The sequence below is a fragment of the Gavia stellata genome, chromosome 15 (assembly GCF_030936135.1).
Source record: "Gavia stellata isolate bGavSte3 chromosome 15, bGavSte3.hap2, whole genome shotgun sequence".
In the NCBI taxonomy this organism is placed as follows: Eukaryota; Metazoa; Chordata; class Aves; order Gaviiformes; family Gaviidae; genus Gavia; species Gavia stellata.
The window spans coordinates 478643-501199 of record NC_082608.1 but is presented as its reverse complement, the minus strand read 5'-3'; the positions used below and the strand labels follow the sequence as shown (position 1 = coordinate 501199).

Sequence of the window (22557 nt, the reverse complement as noted above, 5' to 3'; positions counted from 1 at the left end):
TTTTAGGGCTTGTAGGAGCTTTCAGGGCTTTTAGGATCTTTCAGGGCTTTTAGGAGCTTTCAGGGCTTTTAGGAACTTTTAGGGCTTTTAGAAACATTTAGGGCTTTTAGGAGCTTTCAGGGCTTTTAGGAACATTTAGAGCTTTAGGAGCTTTCAGGGCTTTTAGGAACTTCAACTTTTTTAGGAATTTTTAGGGCTTTTAGGATCTTTAAGGGCTTTTAGGAACTTTTAGGGCTTTAGGAGCTTTTAGGACTTTTAGGAACTTTTAGGGCTTTTAGGATCTTTTAGGGCTTTTTAGGAATTTTTAGGCCTTTTAGGATCTTTTAGGGCTTTTGGGAGCTTTTAGGGCTTTAGGAGCTTTCAGGGCTTTTAGGAATTTTTAGGAACTTTAACGGTATGTAGGAACTTATAGGGCTTTAGGAACTTTTAGGGCTTTTAGGAACTTCAAGGGCTTTAGAAGCTTTTAGGGTTTTCAGGAACTATTAGGGCTTTAGGAAATTTAAGGGTATTTAGGAACTTTTAGGGCTTTAGGAGCTTTTAGAGCTTTTAGGAACTTTAAGGGCTTTTAGGATCTTTTAGGGCTTTTAGGAACTTTCAGGGCTTTTAGGAACTTTGACTTTTTTAGGAATTTTTAGGGCTTTTAGGAACTTTTAGGAACTTTAACAGTATTTAGGAACTTATAGGGCTTTAAGAGCTTTTAGGAACATTGAGGTTTTTTAGGAGCTTTTAGGGGTTTTAGGAACTTCAAGGGCTTTAGAAGCTTTTAGGGTTCTTAGGAACTATTAGGGCTTTATGAAATTTAAGGGTATTTGGGAACTTTTAGGGCTTTAGGAACTTTTAGGGCTTTTAGGAACCTTAAGGGCTTTTAGGATCTTTTAGGGCTTTTAGGAACTTTTAGGGGCTTTAGGAGCTTTCAGGGTTTTTAGGAACTTTAAGGGTATTTAGGAATTTTTAGGTTTTTAGGAGCTTTTCGGAACTTCAAGGGCTTTTAGGAACTTTTAGGGCTTTTAGGAACTTTTAGGGCTTTAGGAGCTTCTAAGTTTTTTAGGATCTTTTCAGGCTTTTAGGAGCTTTTAAGGCTTTTAGGAACTTTAAGGGTATTTAGGAACTTTTAGGTCTTTAGGAGCTTTTCAGAACTTCAAGTGCTTTTAGGATCTTTTAGGGCTTTTAGGAACTTTCCGGGCTTTAGGAGCTTCTAAGGTTTTTAGGAGCTTTTAAAGCTTTTAGGAACTTTTACGATTTTTAGGAGCTTTTAGGCTTTTGAGGAGCTTTTAGGTCTTTTGAGGAGCTTTTAGGCTTTTGAGGAGCTTTTAGGGCTTTGAGGAACTCCGCAGCTTGAGCAATAAACCTGTATCAGGCGGATTGAGTGCCACTGGCCTGAGCCCAAGGGCAAATGTCCCTCGCAAGGGACAACACAAGGATTTCCTCCTTCCCGGTGCTCAGCGCCTTTGAAGACGCAGCGCGGCCTGCCGACTTACAGATAATCCCGATAACATCAACAAGTGCAGACGTTGACCTAAAAATAACGTCTGATAACGTCAAGCGCAGACAAAAGGCTCTTTGTTCCATGAACGGCGGCAAAAAGATGGCCTAAAATGTCCTTTCCTCGCCGGGATACGGGGCTCACACCTGATCCCCACCTCCAGGAGGGCCTGATCCTGCGGGAACCACCGCTGGGTTTAGCAGTGTTATTCCCGAGAGGTGGATTTATGGCATTTCCCGAAGGAGCTGGTCGGGATGACCCACAGCGGGAGGCTTGGCTCGCCGTGATGCTCCTGCGGCTTCGGCTGCCATCAGCGCGCATTTTGGAGCTGGTCCCGCTCCCTGTGGCGTGGGGACGGTTGCGCTTCAAAGGCGGCCGCGTTAGCCACGGTCCGGCCGCGTGAGCCCGCGTGAGCCGCTTCCCATGGGAGCCGGGGAAATTCGGGGCTTGGAACTGGAAATTAAATGAAGCTGGGGGGGCGATGCGAGCGTGCGGGATGTTCCTCGCTCTGGGGGTCCCAGTGCAGCCATAGCACCTCCGGTGCCGCGGCCGCGTTTTATCTCCATCGCCTTCGCTGCTGGAGCGGGAGATTGTCTCCACCCTTCCCCCAGCAGAAAGAAAAGTCTCATTCAAGCCATTGAAAATATCTGCAAGAGCAACTATTTACCCAGGGCACTTCCCGGAGCCCTCCCCGCCTGCCCTCCTCCCTCCCGCTCCCGGCAGCCCCGGCTTTCTCCCGCCTGGCTGCTTTTCAGGGCGCACAAAGGGCTGGCACGGCTGGACGCGGGCATTGCTTGGCAGCGGCTTCGTCTGCTCCCGCAGCGCCCATCGCTGCCACGACGCTTCCAGCCTCAGCTCCCACCGCCGCCGCGGGGTCCCGAGGGCGAGGGGCAGGGTGCCCATCTCTGGCCTTGGCATGGGTGGTGGGAACCGCGTGCCCTGGGCGGGGGGGGTCACATCCAGGCCCCGCACCCCACATCCCAGCCCATCTCCTCCAGGGATGTGCTGGGGGGGGGCATGGGGGACCCCAAGCCCAGCTCGCCCCAGTTCAGGGCCCGGGCTCCTTGCCCTGCTTCTGGCCTCCCCCGTTTCCTGCGGGGAGCAGGACAGGGTTCGCAGGGACACTCCGTCCCGGCTGCTTTCCCATTAATTGTTATTTTTTAATCCCATTCGCAGCCAGGCGTGCGGCCGCCCAGCTCCTTCCCCGCTCTGGATGCCCGCCAGCCTGGAGCTGAAGGGCAGCGGGACGGGGTCCCCCCGGCTCCCGGCTGTCCCCAGCCGTGGTCCCCCAGCCCATCCCAGGCCCGGTCCTGGACCTGGTCCTGGTCCCGGTCCCGGTGCCAGCCGAGTGGGGTGATGCAGCCCGGTGCTCCCAGCCCGGTGCTCCCAGGCAGAGGTGGGCTGAGCCGAGCCGAGCCAAGCTGAGCTGGGCTGGGCAGAGCTGAGCAGAGCTGGGCTCGGCAGAGCTGGGCTGAGCTGAGCTGGGCTGGGCAGAGCTGAGCAGAGCTGGGCTCGGCAGAGCTGGGCTGAGCTGAGCCGAGCTGAGCCGTGCTGGGCAGAGCCAAGCTGAGCCGAACCGTGCTGGGCAGAGCCGAGCCGAGCCGGGCTGGGCAGAGCCGGGCTGAGCCGAGCCGAGCGGAGCCGAGCCGAGCGGAGCCGAGCCGAGCCGGGCAGAGCCGAGCCGAGCCGAGCCGAGCCGAGCCGAGCCGGGCCGGGCAGAGCCGGGCTGATCCGAGCTCAGCCGAGCCGGGCTGGGCAGAGCCGAGCCGAGCCGAGCCGAGCCGGGCCGGGCTGGGCAGAGCCGGGCTGAGCCGAGCCGAGCCGAGCCGGGCTGGGCAGAGCCGGGCTGAGCCGAGCCGAGCCGAGCGGAGCCGAACCGAGCCGGGCTGGGCAGAGCCGGGCTGAGCCGAGCCGAGCCGAGCGGAGCCGAGCCGAGCGGAGCCGAGCCGGGCAGAGCCGAGCCGAGCCGAGCCGAGCCGAGCCGAGCCGAGCCGGGCTGGGCAGAGCCGGGCAGGTGCCGTGACCGCGGGCTGGCGGACCCGCGGCTCCCACAGCGATCCCGGAGGGTCTCGGGGGGGGGGGGGGGGGTCGGTGCGGCGCGACCCGTCGCGGTCCCGCCCCGCTGAGTCACCGCCTGCCCGGGGGGACGGGGCGGGGCGGGGCGGGCCCGTTTGTCTCGCTGCACCGAGCCGAGCCGAGCCGGGCTGGGCTGGGCTGCAAGGTGCGGAGCCGAGCGGTGCCGAACCCCGCCGAGCCGAGCGGCACGGTGCCGAGCCGAGCCGAGCGCTGCCGAGCCGAGCCGAGCCGAGCCGAGCCGAGCCGAGCCGAGCCGAGCCGAGGCGGGGCAGCGCGCCCAGCCCAAGCCCGGCGCAGGTACTGGGGGCGGCGGGGAGCGGCGGAGCCGGGCGGGAGAGGGAGGGAGGAGGAGCGGGGGGGGGGGGGTCCGGTGTTTGCTTTCGGGGTCCCAAAGGCCACGGTGAGGGGCGCTGCCTGGCACGCCCTTACTGGGGCTACTGGGAGGGGATGCTGCGGCGTCCTGGGTGCGGGCGGGGAGGCGGCGCGGGCAGGAGGCACCCACTGGGTGCGGGGCCGAGCAGTGCCCCCGGCCAGGGGACCGCCACGGCCCTGGGCACCCGTGTCCCCCCCCCCGGGCCAGCCCGGCGGGACGGGGCTCTGCCTGGCCGGGGCGGGTGCCGCCGGGCAGCACCCTGGGGTGCTCGGCGGGGCGGGGAGCGGCCTGTCTGGATGGAGGTAAGGGTGTGCTCCGGGGGGGGCTTTGGGGTGCACCCCACTCCGGTAGGTGCGGGCACGTTCTGCCTCCCCATGCCGGAGCAGTGGGTGCGACGCCCGCGTCCGGGCAGGGCCCCGGAGCCTCTGCTCGTGGCCAAGGCCTGAGGTGTCCGGTGAAGCCTCCATCCCGGCTACGCTGGGCTCGCCCTCGCCCGCCTCGCCACCCCTGTCCCGGGGCCAGGCTGAATTCCCGGGCCGCGGAGCCACGAAGCCCCCTGAGCCACCCGGGACCAGCTGCTCCCGGCTGCTGTCGGCGGCACGGCTGGGCCCCACGAAGCCCCCGCCACCGGGCCGGGCCCTGCGTGCGGCCACCGCTTCCCACCCTGAGAGAACCACCAGCGCACCCCATTCCTCCTCCTCCCTCCTGGCGAAGGGCGCAGCATCCCCGTGGGACCGCCGGCGTGTCTCGACAGGGTGATCTCCCTCCCCTAAAATACCCGGTGTGGGGGATTCCTCCTGCAGCATCTCAGCTTGCTGTTGCCGGTCCTGGCATGCCGCTGCGGGATGCGGGATGCTCTGGGTGCTCCCTGCCCGCAAGCTGCCTCAACTACCCCCCTCCGGAGCGACCAGCAAAACCCAACCGGAGAATTGAAATGAAGTCTCCTGGAATAACCTCCTGGCCGCAATCCGAATAGCTGTTGAGCAGGGAAGGCAGCCAAAGCTCGTTTCACGGTCTGAGGGCTGCAGTTACCCCCCTCCAAGCTCCACCAGCAGCGGGGAGCCAGGAGTGTTTTGGAGATGAGGGCGGGGGGCCAAATCCTTTAAGCCCAGGACCGCAGCCACGGTGGGTTTTGCCGTGCCCTTGCTGGGTTTGCAGCTCCCACGTAAATTAAGCCAAGACCTAAAAATGCTGCATACTTGGTTGCAGTCCAGCTCTTAATCCCGCGGCCCGGGGGCTGCTATTCGCAGCGCGACAGGTTTGCAAGCAACTGCGAGCTGCTGGGACGGGGACCCCCGGGGCTGGCCGTCCCCGCACCTTGCAGTGGCACCCATGGGCGTCAGAGGGATGCAGTGCTGCGGGGTTTGCAGACGGCGGACCGGGTGGCTCTTGGCGTGCCAGCGCCCGGCTGTACCGGCTGGGTGGCAGCCTGCTGGCGCTTGTTTTTCGGGAGGGCTCTGACCCGCCAACTCCTTTCCCATCAGCTCACCGACAGCTGGGGTTTGGCAGGGATCCGGGGAGGGGGGGGCTGGGGCCTCTTACCTGACTCCTCGGGTGCTGCAGCCTTCGCCCCGGCTGTGCTTGGCTTTTCTACAGCCGGAAAAGCCTGCCGGGACCCGGTTCACCCTTGCCAGGCTCCAGGTTGGCTACTTCCCGTGCCAAATGCCTGGGAGCCTGATTTGGGGTGGTCCTGAGCTGCTCTGCGCAGCCCTGTACCGCCTTTGCCCAGCACCCACGGCGCGGGCAGGCGATGGGGACCTTGCTCCTGCGGAGAAGGACAAGACCTGGGAGGGGGCAGGGTGTTTTGGAAACCATTTAAAACCCAGGGGGGTCCTTTGGGTGGAGGGAAGGTACAAACCGACCCTCGGGAGGAGGCCGAGGGGATTTCTCCCAAAGAAGGCTGAGCGGTGGGAGCGTGCGGTAAGGACGGCCGTCTGTACCTGTCGAGGCCAGTGATGCAGCATGGGGTGCTGGGGGAGGAGGACAACCTGCGTCACTTCTTTCCCACTTCACGGCAGCCCTCAATTCGCCGCAGGCTTACCTGGACCTTCACAGACCGTTTGCAGCCCCTGCCGAAGCCGCAAGCTTTGCATGCCACCGAGCCAGGTGCCGTGTTGCCCAGGCGTTGGAGGAAGTGCTGCTTTAGTTTGCAGCGATATTTCTGCCTGGGATGTTTCTTAGGAAATGGAGATATTTTTAATTTTGAATGTTACGACCCAGCTTTAAGCAAAACCTCCATCTCGAGAACCTCAGGCACCGGTGATCTGCCTGTGCCGGCCTCCCCTCGGCTCTCCCCACGCTTGCTTGGGAAGGGATGGTTGCCAGTGGCTGGAGAAGGACGGATCTGGCAGGGAGCTGTGCCGCTCCCGTGGGAATCTTTATCAGGTCTGGTTTTGTCCTGTCGGCAAAACTCAGCTCGCGCGTGCTGGGTGTTGTGTGCAACCCCACTGCCCGGGAAAAGCCGATCCCGCGGCACAGGCTTGGCACAGCCGGGCTGCCGGCACGGCGCAGCTGCCGCTCAGCTCCTCGGGCATTAACAAATGCGCCGGGTCGGACCCTGCCGCCCACCGGTGACGGGAAAGGCTCGCATGCCGATGCCATGAATAACAGGCGGGCTGGCCCCTGCGCACGGGCCGCTGGCCAAGGACAAGGGCACTTTGTGAAGCACCCGGGTGACCGATGCCGGGGCATCCCCTCTGCGAGGGGGTCCCCACTGGGGTACCTGCCTCCTCGGCAGCTCCAGCCCCAGGGCACATCGTCTGCGGTCCCTACGATGGAGGCCGGTCATGCAAAGCTGTTGTGCATCTTGGGGAGCACATCCTGGCTTGCCTCTCCATGCCTCAGTTTCCCCATCCGGTTCCCAAGTCCTTGCCTGGGTGACAGGCTGCGGGTGACAAGCTGTGGGCTCATTAGCATCTCGAGGAACAGCGTGTCGGTGTATTTTTCTAACGAACCTGGAAGGAAAACAGGGATAAAAGTCCCTGGATCTCCCCGTTTCCGGTGTTTGTTTGAGGCGACAGAGCATCTTCCCTTCTCCTCGGGAAAAACGTCACATCCAAAAGCCATGTGCCACCTCCCAAAGCTTAAATACCTGCTGCCAAGTCACCCAGAGTGCAGTAAGGTGGTACTAAACACTGGGTTTTTTTTTTTTTGTGGGTTTTTTTTGGGTTTTATTCCCATTTGCCTCCGAGTTTAGAGGCTGGAATATTATTCCTTGGCTTTTCTTTCTGAGATCAGCGTGTTCTTTTAATGGGAGGATACAATGTGATGCCTGGGGCTGAGCCTCCCTCCATGCTGGTGGTGAGGGAGCCTGGTCCAGACTGTGTAGCACCGGCGGTGTCCCTGCCACCTCTTTTTACATCATCTGGCTGATTTTGGGGCCAAACCAGGAGTTTTTCTATGTGTTATTGTTCTCAGAGGAGCTCAGCCCCCGGCTCTGGCTGGGGCAGCAGGTAAAGCCATCCTGCCTTGGGGATGATGGAGTGGAGGTGGGGTTGGTGCTGAAGGGAGTCTCTGCTTGGTCACCGTGGTGACACGGGGCTTTTGAAGATGGGTGACACTGGGGACATGCCTAGGTGGCAGTGGGGACATGCAGCATTGCCATGGGTACCCAGGGGCAGCGATGCTGCATGTCCCCACTGCCGCCCAGGGATGGGAAGATGATGGGGCAGGATCTAGCCCCGGCATGGGCTCGGTGCATCCGGCTCCCTCTGGCGCTGCTTATCGCAGGCATGGATGGGAACCGTGTTTTCCCGCTGCAAAACCATTTTCGGGGGATTTTCTCTCACTATTGTTTGGCTCAGGAAACAGCAATCGGTGTCGGGGCGAGCGGGACCATATAGGGCTTGGAGGGGAAATACCAGCTCCCCCACCCACATCCCCACAGGGATTTCTGGTCCCGGTTGAGTAACGGCTGAAAGGGGCTGATCCTGTCTTCCAACCGCCCTAAGAAAATCCCAATGGAGTCAGCGCAGTGGGATGGGCTGAAGCCTCGTTGGGATTCAGCAGTCCCCATCCGGACGGGATGCTTTCCCGGCACACCGGCTCTGTGCCATCACACCACGGTTGGCATTCATGTGCTGCTCCGTTGCTGTTAAGTGGTCCAGGTGTTTCCCATCGCCACCGGCATTTTGCCACCCCAGATCTGTGCTTTTCGGATACACGTACGTGATTCCCAAGTGTGTGGCAAGGCACCAGGATGCCAGCCTCATCCACATCCAGCTACCGCTGCCAAATCATGCCTGTGCCGTACCGTCCCAGTCTGCACTGGGAGGCTTCGTTAGCGCCGCACTCAGTTACACCCATGGCAACAGGTTAATTAACAACCCGAAGCCCCTGTCTTCCGGTGATAAATGCCGCAAGAAGCAGGCGGGGAGGGACGTGCCGAGCCGGTGAATGATGTGCCCTGGATCTAAGCTGGCTGCAGAAACCTCCGGGGAGAAGCCCGTGCTGGTGGGAGAAACCTGCTAACAGGGACGCCGAGTTTTCAAGCAAGTGGGTTTCCCCCCAGCCTTCCCATCTGACGACCCTTGGGTGCCTGGGAGAGCTCACCAGCCTTTGCTGGTGATGCTGGTGGGTGCCCTGGCACCCGCTTGCAGCACACGAAACAGGATTCGGCCACTCGGTGGGTTTCAAGGAGGATGCTTTGAGAGCAGCAGAGGAGTGGGGTGCAGCGGTGGCAAACAGGGTGCCGGCTTGGCTTTGGGCATTGGCAAGTGTTCGGCTCTGCCGGCTGGTGCAGCAGCCCCCACTGATGCTGTCCCACCCTGGGGGTCTCCCGCTGGTTGCCGGACCCTGGCAGGATGGGTCCCACCAGCCTTGACCCATCGCTGGGATGACAGCGTAGCGAGGAGGAGGTGAAGCTCGGTGCATCCCAGCGGTGCCGGAGATGCAGTTCACAGTGGGGGGAAGGTGGAAAATGCGATGGGAAGAGCTGCGGGCGCGAAGGCTGCGGCTGGGTGGAACGCGTGGGTGCGGCAGCAGGCCTGGGTGCTGGTTGCAGGAGCCCTGGCCGCATGTAAAGAGAAAGAAAAGGGTGGTGGGGCAGAGTGCGGGGTTTTGGCAGCTGCGGTTGTTGCATCGGCATTGCCAGGGCGAACCCAGGAGAGCCCATTTCTGCCGGGCTGAAGCGGCGGAGGGGTTTGCAACGTGCCCGGTTCCTTGGCTAATCTGCAGGAGCTGAAAGCACCCGAGAAAATAATTTTAGGGCTGGCAAATTAGGAAACCACCGTTTCCTTCTGTTCATATCACTCGTGATAAGAAGCCAAGGCCCAAACCACCATGTGAAGCAGGGAGCGGAAGAGGGGACCCGTCCCATGCTGAATCGTTGGTGGTTGGCGCCTGTGCTGGGGCGGTGGGGCACCCTCCCTGTGCCGAGAGCCTGGGGACCCGGCTGCTGGCCTCCCCCATCCTTCCAGCCCGCAGCTGGGTGGGATGCCCGGTGCTCGTGGCTCCTCCTGGTGGCAGAGGCACCGGGGAGCCGGCCGTGACACCGGCCGGTGTCCCGGCACAGCCTTTGCTCTTCATCCCCTCACCCCATGGTATGGGTGATACCTAAATACTCACGTGGCCCCTTTCCTTTGTACCCTTCCAGGCTCTGCTTTCTCCTCGGAGGCCAAGCCAAAGCAGAGAGCTGCCCGGGATGAAGGTCCTCCTTCTGCTCCTTCTCTCTCCCCTCCAAGGTAGGCTGTCCCCAGCCGTGTCCCGCCATGCGCTGGTGGGCCAGGTTTGGGCTGCTGGATGTAATTGGCAGCCCCCAAAAATTGGCTGGGGGGCACCGAGGGGCATTTGCAGCCGTGGCTTCCACAGGTGAAACATCTCATGGGCTGACGTGCCTCTGGTGGGGTCTCTGGAGCAGGATGGGTCTTTTCCAGAGTAAGGAGATGGCCTCCATCCATCCCTTCTGGAGATGGAGAGCTCCTCCGTTGGTCTCTGCCAACGCGGGTGGTGGCACTGGGAGAGGGTGGCACCAAGACATGAGAAGTCCTGCCACCCCAGGAGCCTTGGCTCCCTGGCAAACCCTCTCAGCATGGCCATGGGGACGTTGGGGAGGTGGACGATGTCACGTAACCCATCTAGGACGGGGTCGGGATGCCTGGGGCAGAGAGCCCGGCGTGCCACAAGCGACAGCTGCCATGGGGGTGCGGTATTTGCCGGGGGGTGGCCGCGCCTCTGGCTGAACCGGTGTCTCCGTGTGTTTGTGCAGGGGTGGGAGCCAGCAGCCTCCGGGAAGAGGACTTCCGCTTCTGCGGTGACCGAAATCAGACCCAGAACAGCTCTGTCATCTACGAGCACGGCCCTGCCACCATCTCCATCGAGAACACAGCCCAGGCGCTGATAATAAAAAAGCCCTTTTTGCCAAACAGGAGAAACTCTTACTACAAGTACCACTTGCCCCCCACTTTGGGCAGGTACCGCTTCTGCGTCTACTGGTTCAAGGCCAACAGGACCCTGAGGCTGGCGTATGGGAAGCAGAGCTTCCTCCTGGGTGGGGACCCATCCAGCAGCATCACCCGGGGGAAGGAGAGTCAGAAGACTGAAAGAACCAGCACCTCCATCTTCAACGTGTCCTACATCTCAAAGGGTGGGAAGAACACCTCCCTTGACAGTGCATCTGAATACTTCTTCCCCGGTAAAGGCAATTTAACGTTATTTTAATGAAATAAGGGGTTCGTTTCATCCCCAGCCCATTCTCTAGCCATCAGCAGAGCATTGGTGGCGTCCCAGTATGTCCTGCAGACACAGCTGAAGGGTGATGGAAAGGGACATAGATTTGCTTCCAGCAGCCCGGAGGCAGCCCTTGGTACCCAAGCTCCCTAAAGATGAAGATGGAGATTTCCAAGTGTTTAGGCCTCTAAAAGCCTGGGAAATCATCGGCTTTGTAGAGGTCTCTGAGGGTCCCGTCTGCAGTGCCGGGCCTCAGCCAGCCTGGTCCCGACAGCCTTGGTGGGAGCTGAGCTCCGGGCAGCAGGAGAAGCCGTCTGGGTTGGGGTCTCCATCAGCTCCCCAGGCTCTGGGTCACCTTGAAGCCCTCTGCTTTCTGCTCCCACCAGGGCTATGCCCAGTTGGTTCGGGGCACGGGGAAGCTGGCTCTGCCTGTGCATCTCACAGCGTTCCCTTTCGTGTGCCCGTCAGCCTCTCCAGAGAGCATGCCCGTCTGGGAGCAAGATGTGGAGGAGCAGCTCACCACCTTGGACAGCCTCATCGCCCAGCCCCTGGCACTGGCCGCAGGAGCTACGGAGCAGCGGATGCTTCGGCGGTGAGTTCCTGGCTTGTGCCGTTCCCACTGCTGCTGGTGCGGTGCCCGCTGCATCCTGCTCACTGCATCCCTTCCCCGACAGCAAACTCGGGGAGCTGGAGAAGACGCTGGCCAAGGTGGAGCTCGAAGGGCAGAATCAGACCTTTGGGAAGGCCACCGTGCACGCGACTGTCATGAGGGTCCAGCCCACTCGGGCTCCTCGGCACCTGGCCTTTGCTTCCCAAAGAGAGGTGGGTCCTGGGCAGCCTGCCCTGGTGGTCTTGGTCCACCAGCACCCTCTCCCAACCTCTCTCCTGACGAGACTGTCCTTGTAGGAGGGTGGAGAGGTCCATGGGTTCGCGGTGGACCTGCCGAGCAGTCTGTTCATGACGGTGAAGGAGAGGGAGGAGGTGGTGGAGCACAGGGTGCTGCTCATGGACATCAACAGCCAGACCATGTTCCAGGTAACGCCCACACGCGTGGCATGGTGGGGTGTCCCCGCTGTGCCGGGCGCTCTGGTAGGACAGGGCAGCAGGGATGCCACCCAGACCAGGTGCTGGTGCTCTCCTGGAGAAGATGTGTCAAAGATGAGCTAGAAGCTTGACAGGGAAAGAAGCATGGGACCTCTTTCTTGGGGACTCTCACCTCCTTCATGCTCAGCAGCAATCCCTTCCCATGCTGCCATCATCTCTTCTCCCACAGGATGAAAACAGCAGCCACATCCTGGGTGACAGGGTGATCGGCATCTCCCTGGTGGACACGGTGGTGGCCAACCTCTCCGAACCAGTGGTCCTCACTTTCTTCCATGACCAGCTGCTGGTAGGTGGGGAAACAGCCTCATCGAACCTGGTCCCACCAGGAATGGAGGGGCAAGGAGGGCTCAGGCCCTGTCAACTTAGAGAGTGGTCACAATCCAGCAGGTCCATGCCCTTGGCCTGCCTGTCCAGGGGCTGCTACGTCTTCTGGGGCTGTATGATGATCATGGCTTCACTGTGTGCACTGGTGGTAGTGCTGCCTGCTCCTGTCCAGGAGATGCTGCTTTGCAGATGTGTTGCCTCCAGCACGATCCCCAGGGCTGGGGGACGCTTTGAGTTAACAGTCCCTTGGCTCATTCATGGCCCTGTCAGGCGCCTGCTCAAAGCTGAACCCCTTGTTTGAAAAAGGGGACCTGTGAGGAAGTATCTGCTCCGCAAGCTGCCAAGAGAACAGCCTCTGCCTGGAGCCCGCTCCCATGATATGGGACGGTTTGTCTCCTGAGACTGTCTCGCCTCCTGCCCCGTGTTCTTCCCTATCAAATGTGCTGGCCGGGCAACAAATCCACAGCTCCATCCTGATCAGGGCCTGTGGTTTTGTCATTGCAGAGGAACGTGACCCCGCTGTGCGTCTTCTGGCGGGAGGACACCACCGGTGAGTGCTCCTGCACTTGGATGTGAAGCCAGGCGCTGCCTTTGCTCCTTTTGCGGGGTACCACAGACCCGCTGGTAGGGGTAAAAGTCGCTCTGCACCTCCCTTCCTCACTCCAGCTCCATAAACCTTTCCCATGGGTAGATTTCAGGTTTGCCCACACATAGCTAACCTAAGAGCGTTCTCCCTCCCCAGGGATGGGTGCTGATGCTGAGGGTGCTATCTGAGTGCGTGTATTTGGCATGGGACAAGTTGGGACCCCCACTTTTGTCCTCCCCCCTGCCATGGGCACCTTGCCCTGAAGATCCACAAACCCGAAGCAGATGTTCCTGCTGCTCACCTGATGTTCTCCCTTTCTCTTGCGCAGCCAGCTCTGGGAGCTGGGACAGCTACGGTTGTACGACAGCGACAGGGAGCAGCCAGACGGACTGCAGATGCAACCACCTCACCTACTTTGCCGTGTTGATGGTGGGTAGCACCTTCCCGCAGCTCTCCACATCGTTTCCACCGGCTGTTTTTCATCACCATCTCTCGTTCCTCCTTCTCCTCAGGTATCCTCCCCGGAGATTGCCTACATACACAGGGATTACCTGAGTATCATAACCTACATCGGCTGCCTGATCTCAGCTTTGGCATCCATTTGCACCATCTTCTTCCTCTACTTCAGGTACGGTCTGACAGGTCACCCCACGCTCCCTGCCTGCATCCTGTCCATTGCCACTACACCTGGGTGGGTGCGAGCTCTCCAAACACAGTTGGTGGCCTGGCTAGAAGCATGACGAAGGAGCAATGCTTGAAGAAAGCAGTTCTCCTCTCCAGAAACCACCCCCTTGGTCAGGTCTCCTGCAGGGCGCTCAAAAACACCGGCTGTTTTCAATGATTTTGGAAAATCAGCTTGGTTGTTGTTGTGGATCCGGCAAGCAGAAGCCTGCAAAGATCTTTTCAAGGGCGCGGTGGAGGACATGAGTGTCTTCTCCTGAGTCATGTCACTGATCCTACGTGGATGATTCAGAGCTGAAATGATGTCGCTCCCTACCCGCCATGGCCTAGACCTGAAATGCAGGGTTGGCTGCAGGGACCTGAGTTTGCACATCTAACGGGTGGTCCCACCCGTGGGGTTGGGCTCTCAGCCCCTGCCACCACCAGCAGAGGATCTCCTGGCTCTTCTGGTGGGGGCGAGGGGGAGTTGCCCCATGCGGAGCTGTGGGGTGTTGCGGGACACCAAGGATGCTGGCTAGGCACATTGGTGAGGTCTGCCCCCTCCTCGCTTCTCCAGAAGCAAACAGCGAGACCAGATCACGAGCATGCACATCCACATGAACCTGCTGGGCGCCATCTTCCTCCTGGACGTCACCTTCCTCATCTCCGAGCACTTGGCTTCCAGCAGCAGCGAGGCAGTCTGCAGAGCTGGGGGGCTGTTCCTGCACTTCTCCCTCCTGAGCTGCCTCACCTGGATGGGCATTGAGGGCTACAACCTCTACCGGCTTGTGATCGAAGTCTTCAACGCCTACCATGACCACTTCCTCCTCAAGCTCTGCCTGGTGGGCTGGGGTGAGCATGGGGGAGGCAGAGACGCCCTAAGGGCATGGGCAACAGGGGCGGAGGGGCACCCGGGTAGGTCTTTCCCACCGTCTATGGTGCCTGGATGGGGATGGAGACGTAGCTGTGGAGGAGCAGATGTCTGAGAGCGGAGGGGTCTCTCTGTCGAGAGGCTGGGTGGAGAAGGAGGCTGGGTGGAGGACACTCGGTGGCTGAGAGCAGAAGCTGGTGCTAAAGCAAGGGTGGGTCACCCTGGGGGTCACCCAGCAAAGGGAGGCATGTGAGAGCCACTGCTCGGGGTCTTTAAATAGCAATGGGATCATCTCTTTCTGAAAGAAACATCCAGGACAGCCCAGAGAGATGGGCTTGATGCAGGAAGCACCCACACGTGTCTGCCGTGTTTTGGGCAGGAGGTGGTGGTCATGAGGAGATCTCATGATCTTTTCTGGTCTAAAATTCCACGGCCCTGGGAGACCCCCAGCTGGGTTCGGTGCAGCACAGCTCACTGCCGGGCCGGGGCTTACGCCAGGTGTCCTTGTTGCATGCTCCATCCTTGGTTCCCCCTTGAGAGGGAGTACTTTATACGGGGAGAAAGGGGTAGCAAGTCCTTCCAGAAGGATTGAGGGACGGGGATTAGGGCGGCCGCTTCACTCTGTTCTTGCCACCCAGGGCTCCCCTTCTTCTGCGTGACGCTGATCTTCCTGGCTAGCTGGACGAACTACGGTCCCTCCTCCATTTCTGTCTATGAAACCGTTGGTGGCAGATCCACCAACGCAACCATGTAAGTCATGGGAAATGGGTTGCCTGGTCCCTGGTCTTAGATAAAGTCAACTGGCTAAACCTTCACTGTGTCCTAGAGGCTTTCCTTAGCCCGCTCGTGGCTTTTCTGGGGCTTTGTGCAGGGTGGTGGTGGGGGATCCACCCCCCTGTTTAACTAAGCTGGGCACTGGGTTTGCACCACACCTTCATGCTTCCCCCAACCCCTCCAACTCATGTCCCCGTGGGATGACACAGCGTAACCCTCTGCCCTTTCTCCTCCCTCCAGATGCTGGATCACGAGCCCCCTGATCCATAACATCGTGAACCTGGGTTTCTTCAGCCTGGTGTTCCTCTTTAATTCGGTCATGCTGGGGGCCATGGTCCGGGAGATCCTCCGGCAGAACAAGAAAGGCCACAAGCTCAAGCACGTCCTCGCCCTCTTTGGGCTGAGCATCCTGCTGGGCATCCCCTGGGCGCTGGTCTTCTTCTCCTTCACCTCTGGCGTCTTACGCCTCGTCTCCCTCTACATCTTCACCATCGTCAACTCCCTCCAAGGTGAGCCTGGGACGCTGGGCTCCTCCGAAGGGCATCAGGGATTTCACGGGGTATTGGCGGGGTGGTGACGGGGTATGAGAGGAGCCGTCCCTGGCAGGCTGGCTGGCTCGCGCTCAGCTGCTGTTGGTCCTTCGAGGGGGTTCACCCACCCTTCCTCCCTTCTCTCCCAGGTTTCCTCATCTTCCTCTGGTACTGGACCATGGTGCTGCAGGCAAGAAAGTCCCCTGACTCACAGAGCAGCTCAGACAATGTCAAACTGCAGCCCAACAGCAGCCAGAGCCACCTGGGCTGAGCCCCGTGACGGCCGTGCCACGCCGGGTCTCCCCGCGCAGAGGATGGACGCGGGAAGGACTGACACCGTCCGCTTTGCTACTGCACCCGCCTCGTAGGGCTGCTAGGAGCCCAGGGACCTGCAGCAGGGCCGGCTGCCCTGAGCCCCTCACCTTTGCCGGCCCCCTCCCCAATTTTCCCACCCACCGCATCCCGCCAGGCAGCGGCGCATCCCTCGGCTTGGCATCCTTGGGGCAGGAGGGAGGGATGCTTGCCCGGGCAGCGGGGGCTGCAGAAAGTGGAAGGGGCAGGGACAGGGTCCGCGGTGCCTCCAGACATCCCCTCCCGTGCCCCGAGGCCAGGGATGATGGGTGGGAAAGGCCCCACCTTCAGCCCTTGCTGGTGGTCACCGATAGGGTCCTTCCCCAGTGAAGACAGAATAACTCTGCCCCCGCAACACCCTCTAACAGCTGAAATAATCTATTTTTGTTATTTTGTTGAATGTCTATTTTTGGATGGCATAGAAGTTTAACGACCGCGCCCGCACACCAGACCTGTACCCATTAAAGTTGTTCCTACTCGGAGTGTGGCTTGCCACGGTCTCTCTGCTGGGTGCGTTCGTGGGCTCTCCGATGGGATCCATCCCTCAGCCCGGGTTGTCCCATCCCCAGGGCAGCACCCGGCGTCTCACCCCGTAGGATCCTGCTGAGCTGGGACCGGTAATGGTGCTCCCAGCAGAGGATGGTTACCCCAGTGCCATAGGGTTCAGGGTGATGGAGGGGGATGCCACGGCTCGGGAAGCTGCTGCAGTCTCCGGGGACCGTCACTACCCAGTGAAGAGGGAGGCTGGCGGAGGGCGGGAATCCAAAGAAAGGCTTCGCAGGACGAGAATTGCCTCCCTCGGTGGCTGCGGGGCCACGCAGAGCGCAGCTCTCCTGGCTGTACCGCTTGCAAGCGCAGCACCGCGTCTGCCATCCCACCAGTTCCCCTTCCGGACGATGCTCTGCTTGTGGTTCGTCCCTCTCCACCCGGCTCCAGCTCTCAGACAGTGCAAGGCGACCTTCTGGGGAAGGGGATGTTTCATCCCCGGCAGTTCACGGTGATGCCCGGTGGCGTGCCCGGTTTGGGAGAGGGATGCCCCAACACGTTGCTGGGTTGGTGGGGTCCATCGGCCAAGGATTTGGCAGGATGGTGGGGAGAAGGGGAAGGAAAAAAGCCCCGAGTCAGCCGGGGGAAGTGACCAAGGGGGAAACGACACAGCCCTGACGGTTATCGCCGTTGCTGCGAGCTGGGGCAGGAGGTCACTTGCCAACCCACAGGAAAGCGCAAGGGGTTCGTGGAAGGGAAATGAGGACACGGCCATTTCCTCAGGAGCAGCTGCAAGCCCCAGGGGATCCCGAGGAGGAGCAGAGCCGCCGGGACGAGGGGAACAGAGCGTCGTGGGGTGGCCAGGGGCGGCCAGGAGACCCCACAAAGCAACATGAACCTGCTCCTGGGCACCGTCCTGCTGCTCCTGGTGCTGCCCGGTGAGTGTGATGGGGATGTGGGGGTCAGTGGGCACCCCTGACTTGGGTTGTGCGTGGACTTAGGGGGTACATTTTCCCGTGGCAGGGTTTCACCCTGAAACGTGGCCGGGCCAGAAGGGAGCGTGTCCCCCCTGGGATGCGCAGAGAGCTGGCAGAGTTGAGCGGAGCCGGGGGGGTGCTGCTGGGGGCTATTTTAAAACCTGGGACCAGCAGCCCAGGGTCGCTTGTGCGAGCCACCCTTGCGGGCTGGACACAGTGACATGTCAACGTAGGCATGGTGGCTTTGCCTTCACCAGCCCCAATGGCTGTCCAGTTGCTTTTTGAAGCCCGTGTAACTGTAGGGCTGCTCCTTTCGAACCTGGCAGCTGCCAGATTCTCCTGCCTCCCCCTTCCCCTGTGGCCAGGGGGAGAACTGACCCTAGATTTTGGGGGTTTCCCCCCATTTCTCCACGCGCTCTTCTTCCAGACACTGCCGGGGGACAGGAGAGCTGTGCCGGTGAGTGGACTCCCCCATCCCTGCCCTCATCCCAGTGCCACGGCGCCCAGCGGTCACCCTGCTCCCCTCCTCCCCAGCCCTGAGGGGTGACAGTCACCACCACTGCTGCAACACGGTGAAGTCGGAGGAGCAAGGCGACGGGACCCCCAGCCCTGACTTGCCCCGGCGCTGCCCAGAGCTGGGGCGCTCCGGCAGCCCCTCTTGCACCTGCCTGCGGGACCGCTGGCTCAGGTAGCGGGCAGGGGTGGCCATGGTGGGGTTTGGGGGCTCAGCACCCCATGTCCACTGGTCCCACAGCCCTCCTGCCCCGCAGGCTGCTGCAGTCGCCGGGGCCGGCGCTGAGCAACAGGCTGGCTGGGCTGAAGGTGCTGCTCCTGAACATCAGCAGGGCTGTCACCCACGATGTCCGCATCACCTTTTCCCCCACGGAGGTGAGATGTGCCCCTCTCCCTCGCTTGGAAGGCCCCATGCCTTCCAAGCATCCTTTGGCCCCTGCCCCAGGGCTTGGCATGCCATGGCGTGCTCTTCCTCCACCCCGCTCCACGGTTGCGTCATGGACCCACGTCAGCTTTAGCATCCCTTGGCAAGGAGTCACAGTGAAACGGTGCTTGGGAGGGAAAAGCACTCCCTGAGGAGCCGTCCCAGCAGCAGGCGGGCAGTCAGGGGGAGGGGGAGGAAGAGGAGGAGGAGGAGGAATGTGTGGGACCTTCCACCTCCTGCTCACCCCCAGGCTCTCCCACTTTTGGGATGTCCCAGGGGACCATGTACCATGGGGTGATGGTGGGTTGGGGCTGTCCTGGGAGCTGCAAAACCCACCCGGGCAGAGCTCAATTTGTGCCTGGAGCAAGGTTGGTGGGTCCCAAGCAGAGATGTGATGCTGCCAGCAAGCAACCTCCCACCGCTGTTCTCCACTGCAGGTCCCTAGGATGCTGAACATGACCGAGAAGGGGAAGGCAGGCAGAATCCAGCTCCCCAGGGAGATATTCTGGTCCCTGAGCAGCTGGACAGCACGCGTCGTGGTGACGGTCCTCAACATCCAGCAGCTTGGCATGTTCAATGTATGAGCTGGCATCACCGGCATCCCTCCGGCTGCTGGCACTTGTGCTACCTGCCAGCTCCGCTCAAAAAACATTGTCCCCATGCAGGAGGTCAACCAGACGGGGCAGGTCCTGGACGACACCGTGGTGGGCATCACGGTGGGAGAGACGAGCATCTCCGGGCTGCAGGACCCCGTGCGGCTCACCTTCGCCCACAGTCAGCTGCCCCATGTAAGTCAGCTGTGCCCTCCCTCCACCTCTCCTCTGGTGCCCCTCACTGTGGCTTGGCTGATGCTGCTCTCCCTCCTTGCAGGGCGTCACCTCGCAATGCGTCTTCTGGGATGCCAGCAAAGGTACGGTCCTCAGCGGGGCCGGGCGCAGGGCTGGGTGTGGGTGCTGTGCCCGGCGCTCACGGCCGTCGCCCTGTACCTGTTGCAGGGCAGGCAGGAGGCTGGAGCAGCAGTGGATGTGTCACACAGCCTGGGGACAAGGGGACAGTCTGCTCCTGTGACCATCTCACCTTCTTCACCCTCCTTCTGGTGACAATCCCACTCCCCGCAGCTTCTGCTTGTATCCTGCCTGTGCTGCCTGTCCCACCTTGGTGGCCCCTTGGGTGTCACGAGTAGCTGCACAGGGACAGTTATAGCTGCTCCCAGGCAAGCCCAGGTCCTAAAATGAAGCCCAGCCCTAGCTCAGGAGGGCAGCAGCAGCTCCGCGGAGCGGGTACAGGGTGGAAATGGCCCCCAGCCTAGTGCTGGCTCTGGAGCAGCGAGGCTTGGGGTCCCATCTCCTGGTGGAGGCTCCCAGGAGGGTGCTCATGGTGGGCCACCATAGCCTTCACTCATCCCTCACCCCACCCCAGGGAGCATCTCCTCTGAGCCACCACTGCCCTGCTCTCCCCAAAGACCTTCTGGGGGGACAGACCAGGGGTCCCTGCAGTAGCCCACCAGGGTTATCAGCCCCATGGCTTTGGTAGCTGCAGTCGGGTTTTCTAGGTTGATCCAGGGCCTGTCTGACCCAGTGTGCACATATTTGGCAGAACCCAGCTCTGGACAGGTCCATGGCACAAGCCTTGATAGCTGTTGCCACCGCTGGCTGCGGGGTAGCCACGGCTTTCTCCGTCTTCACCATCGCCTTCTGCATCTTCTTAAGGTAGGATGTGCCAGCATCTCCCTGGGGACTCGTCAGGCTGGGAGAGATGTGGGGCAATTCCAGTGCCTCTGCATGAACCTGCTGCGATACGTCGTGGGGCCCCCCCCTCAGCTGTGACCCCCACCTTTTCTGCTCCCTCTGGGGATGCTCAGGTGCAGGTTCAGGTCCGAAGAGACCCTCCGCATCAACCTGGGGCTGCACGTGAACCTCGTGGGCAGCCTGCTCCTCCTCAACCTGGCCTTCCTGCTCAACAGCGCGCTCTCCGGTGGGACCCAGCCGGGTACCTGCAAGGTCCTGGGTGGGCTCACCCACTACTGCCTGCTCTGCTGCTTCACCTGGATGGCACTGGAGGGCTGTCACCTCTACCTCCTCTTTGTCAAGGTCCTCGGCACCTACATCCACCACTACCTGGCAAAGCTGTGCCTGGTCGGCTGGGGTGAGCACCACCAGCCTGGGCGAGAGCTGGGGGGGGAGAGGGGGGCAGTGGGTTACAACTGGAGGGGGAACAGGGTGACACAGTGATGGGCAGAGAGCGAGTGAGCCCCCGTCCTGCCCGCAGCTCTTCCAAATGCCGTGGTCAGGGCTGAGAAGGGTCTTATATGGGCTTGATGCACCAAATTCAGGGCAGCACCCACAGGCACCCTCCATCCCGCTGGGGACCAGCCCTGGGCTCATCAAGCAGGTGATGTCCTCTGGGGTCTTTGTTTCCCCCGTTGCCAGCCCTCCACGGGCACCTTGGGCGGCACCGGGGCAGATGATCCCGCAGAGAGGTTAGGGGACACCTCGAGCCCTGCCACCCAGCGCTGTTCTTCCCTCTGCACTTCATGTCCCAGTAGCAACCGTTGTGCCCCCGGCACTTGTGCAACCTCAGCGGGAGGTCAGCACGTCCAGGGCCACGCAGAGACCCCAAGCTGACCACCTCGCCCCCCCCACCTTGCCTTTCTGGCCTCTTCCACGTGTCTCCCTTGTTCTTCCAGGCTTCCCTGCTCTCGTGGTTGGGGTGGCAGGAGCCATCGGCAGCTATGGAGAATACAGCATCCAGACCGTGGACCACCAGGTCATAGCCCACCTGTGCGTGTGCCACTGCCCCCAGGGCTTAGGTGGCCCTTTGGCACGGGGAGCGGTAACCCAGTCCTGCCGGGAGCGCGGTGGTGGGGGGTTGCGCCCATCCTGCTCGACTTTACACCATGCTTCTTCTTCCCTAATTGTGATTACAACACAGCAGCTACAGCCGTGGTAACCACCGCCACCTCTCGTGCCGAGCCTCCTCGGTCACGCCTGCAGGCCTCCAGGTCATGGAGGAACATCCGAGGTCCACCTGGAGCTTCCCCAGGCTCCCTCCCACCTAAGCAACATGAAGGCAGCGGATCAGCACCACTGTCCCCCCTGCTTCACCCTGGCCTTGGAAAACCCCACCAGCACTAGGGCGTCCCTGCATCCCCAAACGCATCCCCTGGGGAGGCTCCCATGGGTGCTGCCGGCGCTAGCAGAGCCACCGCGGTTGTCTCTTTTCAGGTGCTGGATCACTTCCAAACATCTCCTGGTCCACTACATCACCAACTGCGGCTACTTCGGCCTCATCTTCCTCTTCAACATGGCTGTCTTTGGGGTGGTGACCCAGAAGAGCTGCTGCCTGCAGGGCACGGGGGCGGTGCAGGGAGACCGCAAGGCCTGGAAGGTGGTCCTGGTGGCGGTGGGGCTCTTCTGCCTGCTGGGAGCCACCTGGGCCCTGGCGTTCCTCACCCACGGCACCTCCTCGGCGCCCGTGCTCTACCTCTTCACCATCCTCAACTGTCTCCAAGGTCAGGGCCAGCTCCGAGCTGGGCTCCCTGGGCTTGGGTGGGGAAGATGGAGGAGGCAGGAGCCAGCCTGGCGGTGGGTTGACCAGGGGTCCCAAGGCACCTTCCCAGCATCTTCCCAGCACCCTTCCCATCTTCCCGTCTTCCCCTGTCATGCCCTTCCCTTTGGCAGGGCGTGTCAAGCAGCAGGTCCCAGCCACAAGCGTGGAGCTGGTCGTGGCTCCCAACCACGTCCACTCCACCAGCGACGGTTTTCCTCCAAGGAAGCCATTCCTTAGCAGAGGAACAGGGACATTATCCATCCAGGGCATGTCCCAGCCAAATGGCTCACCTGAAGCATGGGGAGGCCCTCCGAGCTGGGGGAACCCCCTGGAAATGGCAGGGAAGTGCCAGCAGTATCCCGGCAGGATGCTTCCCACCATCTCCTGCTGCTGCTGCTGACTGTCTGCCTTCCTTTCCCTGCAGGAATCTTCATATTCATCTGGCTGATCGTCCTCTACTACCCGAAGACGAAGGAGACCGCTGGCTCCCTCTCCCACATCATCAGACACGACAAAACCACCGCAGTCTCCCAGGACTAGCTGCTGGCTAGACCTCCTTCCCTGCCTGCATGTGCACCCGCTGAGAGCAAGCTTCGATCCCGACGGATGCAGCTTCCCCACGGAGGACGAGGGCTCAGTTTACCGTGCCTCAGTTTACCCTTCAGTAGGCATGATCCGCCTTAGCAGAGCTCTTTGCTTCGGCCCTTTTGTTCCTAGTGGCCTGCCTTGGACAAGGAGCTCCGGAGACGTCCTTTCTGCCAAAGTCCCTCCAGCCTGCAGCTCCCCCGTGGCCTTGAAGTGCCCCTGATC

The 22557-nt window shown here is 60.9% G+C and overlaps 1 protein-coding gene across 1 annotated transcript; it reads left to right on the top strand.

The window, feature by feature from the left end:
* The first annotated feature begins 9469 nt into the window (after window positions 1–9469).
* On the top strand, window positions 9470–22287 carry ADGRG1 (adhesion G protein-coupled receptor G1). Its single transcript, XM_059825069.1, is given in 27 exon segments — window positions 9470–9559; window positions 9562–9613; window positions 10138–10563; window positions 11067–11190; window positions 11273–11420; window positions 11505–11633; window positions 11872–11988; window positions 12531–12580; window positions 12945–13041; window positions 13125–13240; window positions 13850–14124; window positions 14782–14893; window positions 15158–15426; window positions 15597–15713; window positions 16985–17135; window positions 17173–17228; window positions 17754–17949; window positions 18032–18149; window positions 18636–18776; window positions 18864–18986; window positions 19069–19108; window positions 19194–19294; window positions 19795–19907; window positions 20060–20343; window positions 20885–20978; window positions 21423–21709; window positions 22172–22287. Coding segments are annotated over 27 exon segments (3942 nt in total).
* Window positions 22288–22557: the final 270 nt, after the last annotated feature.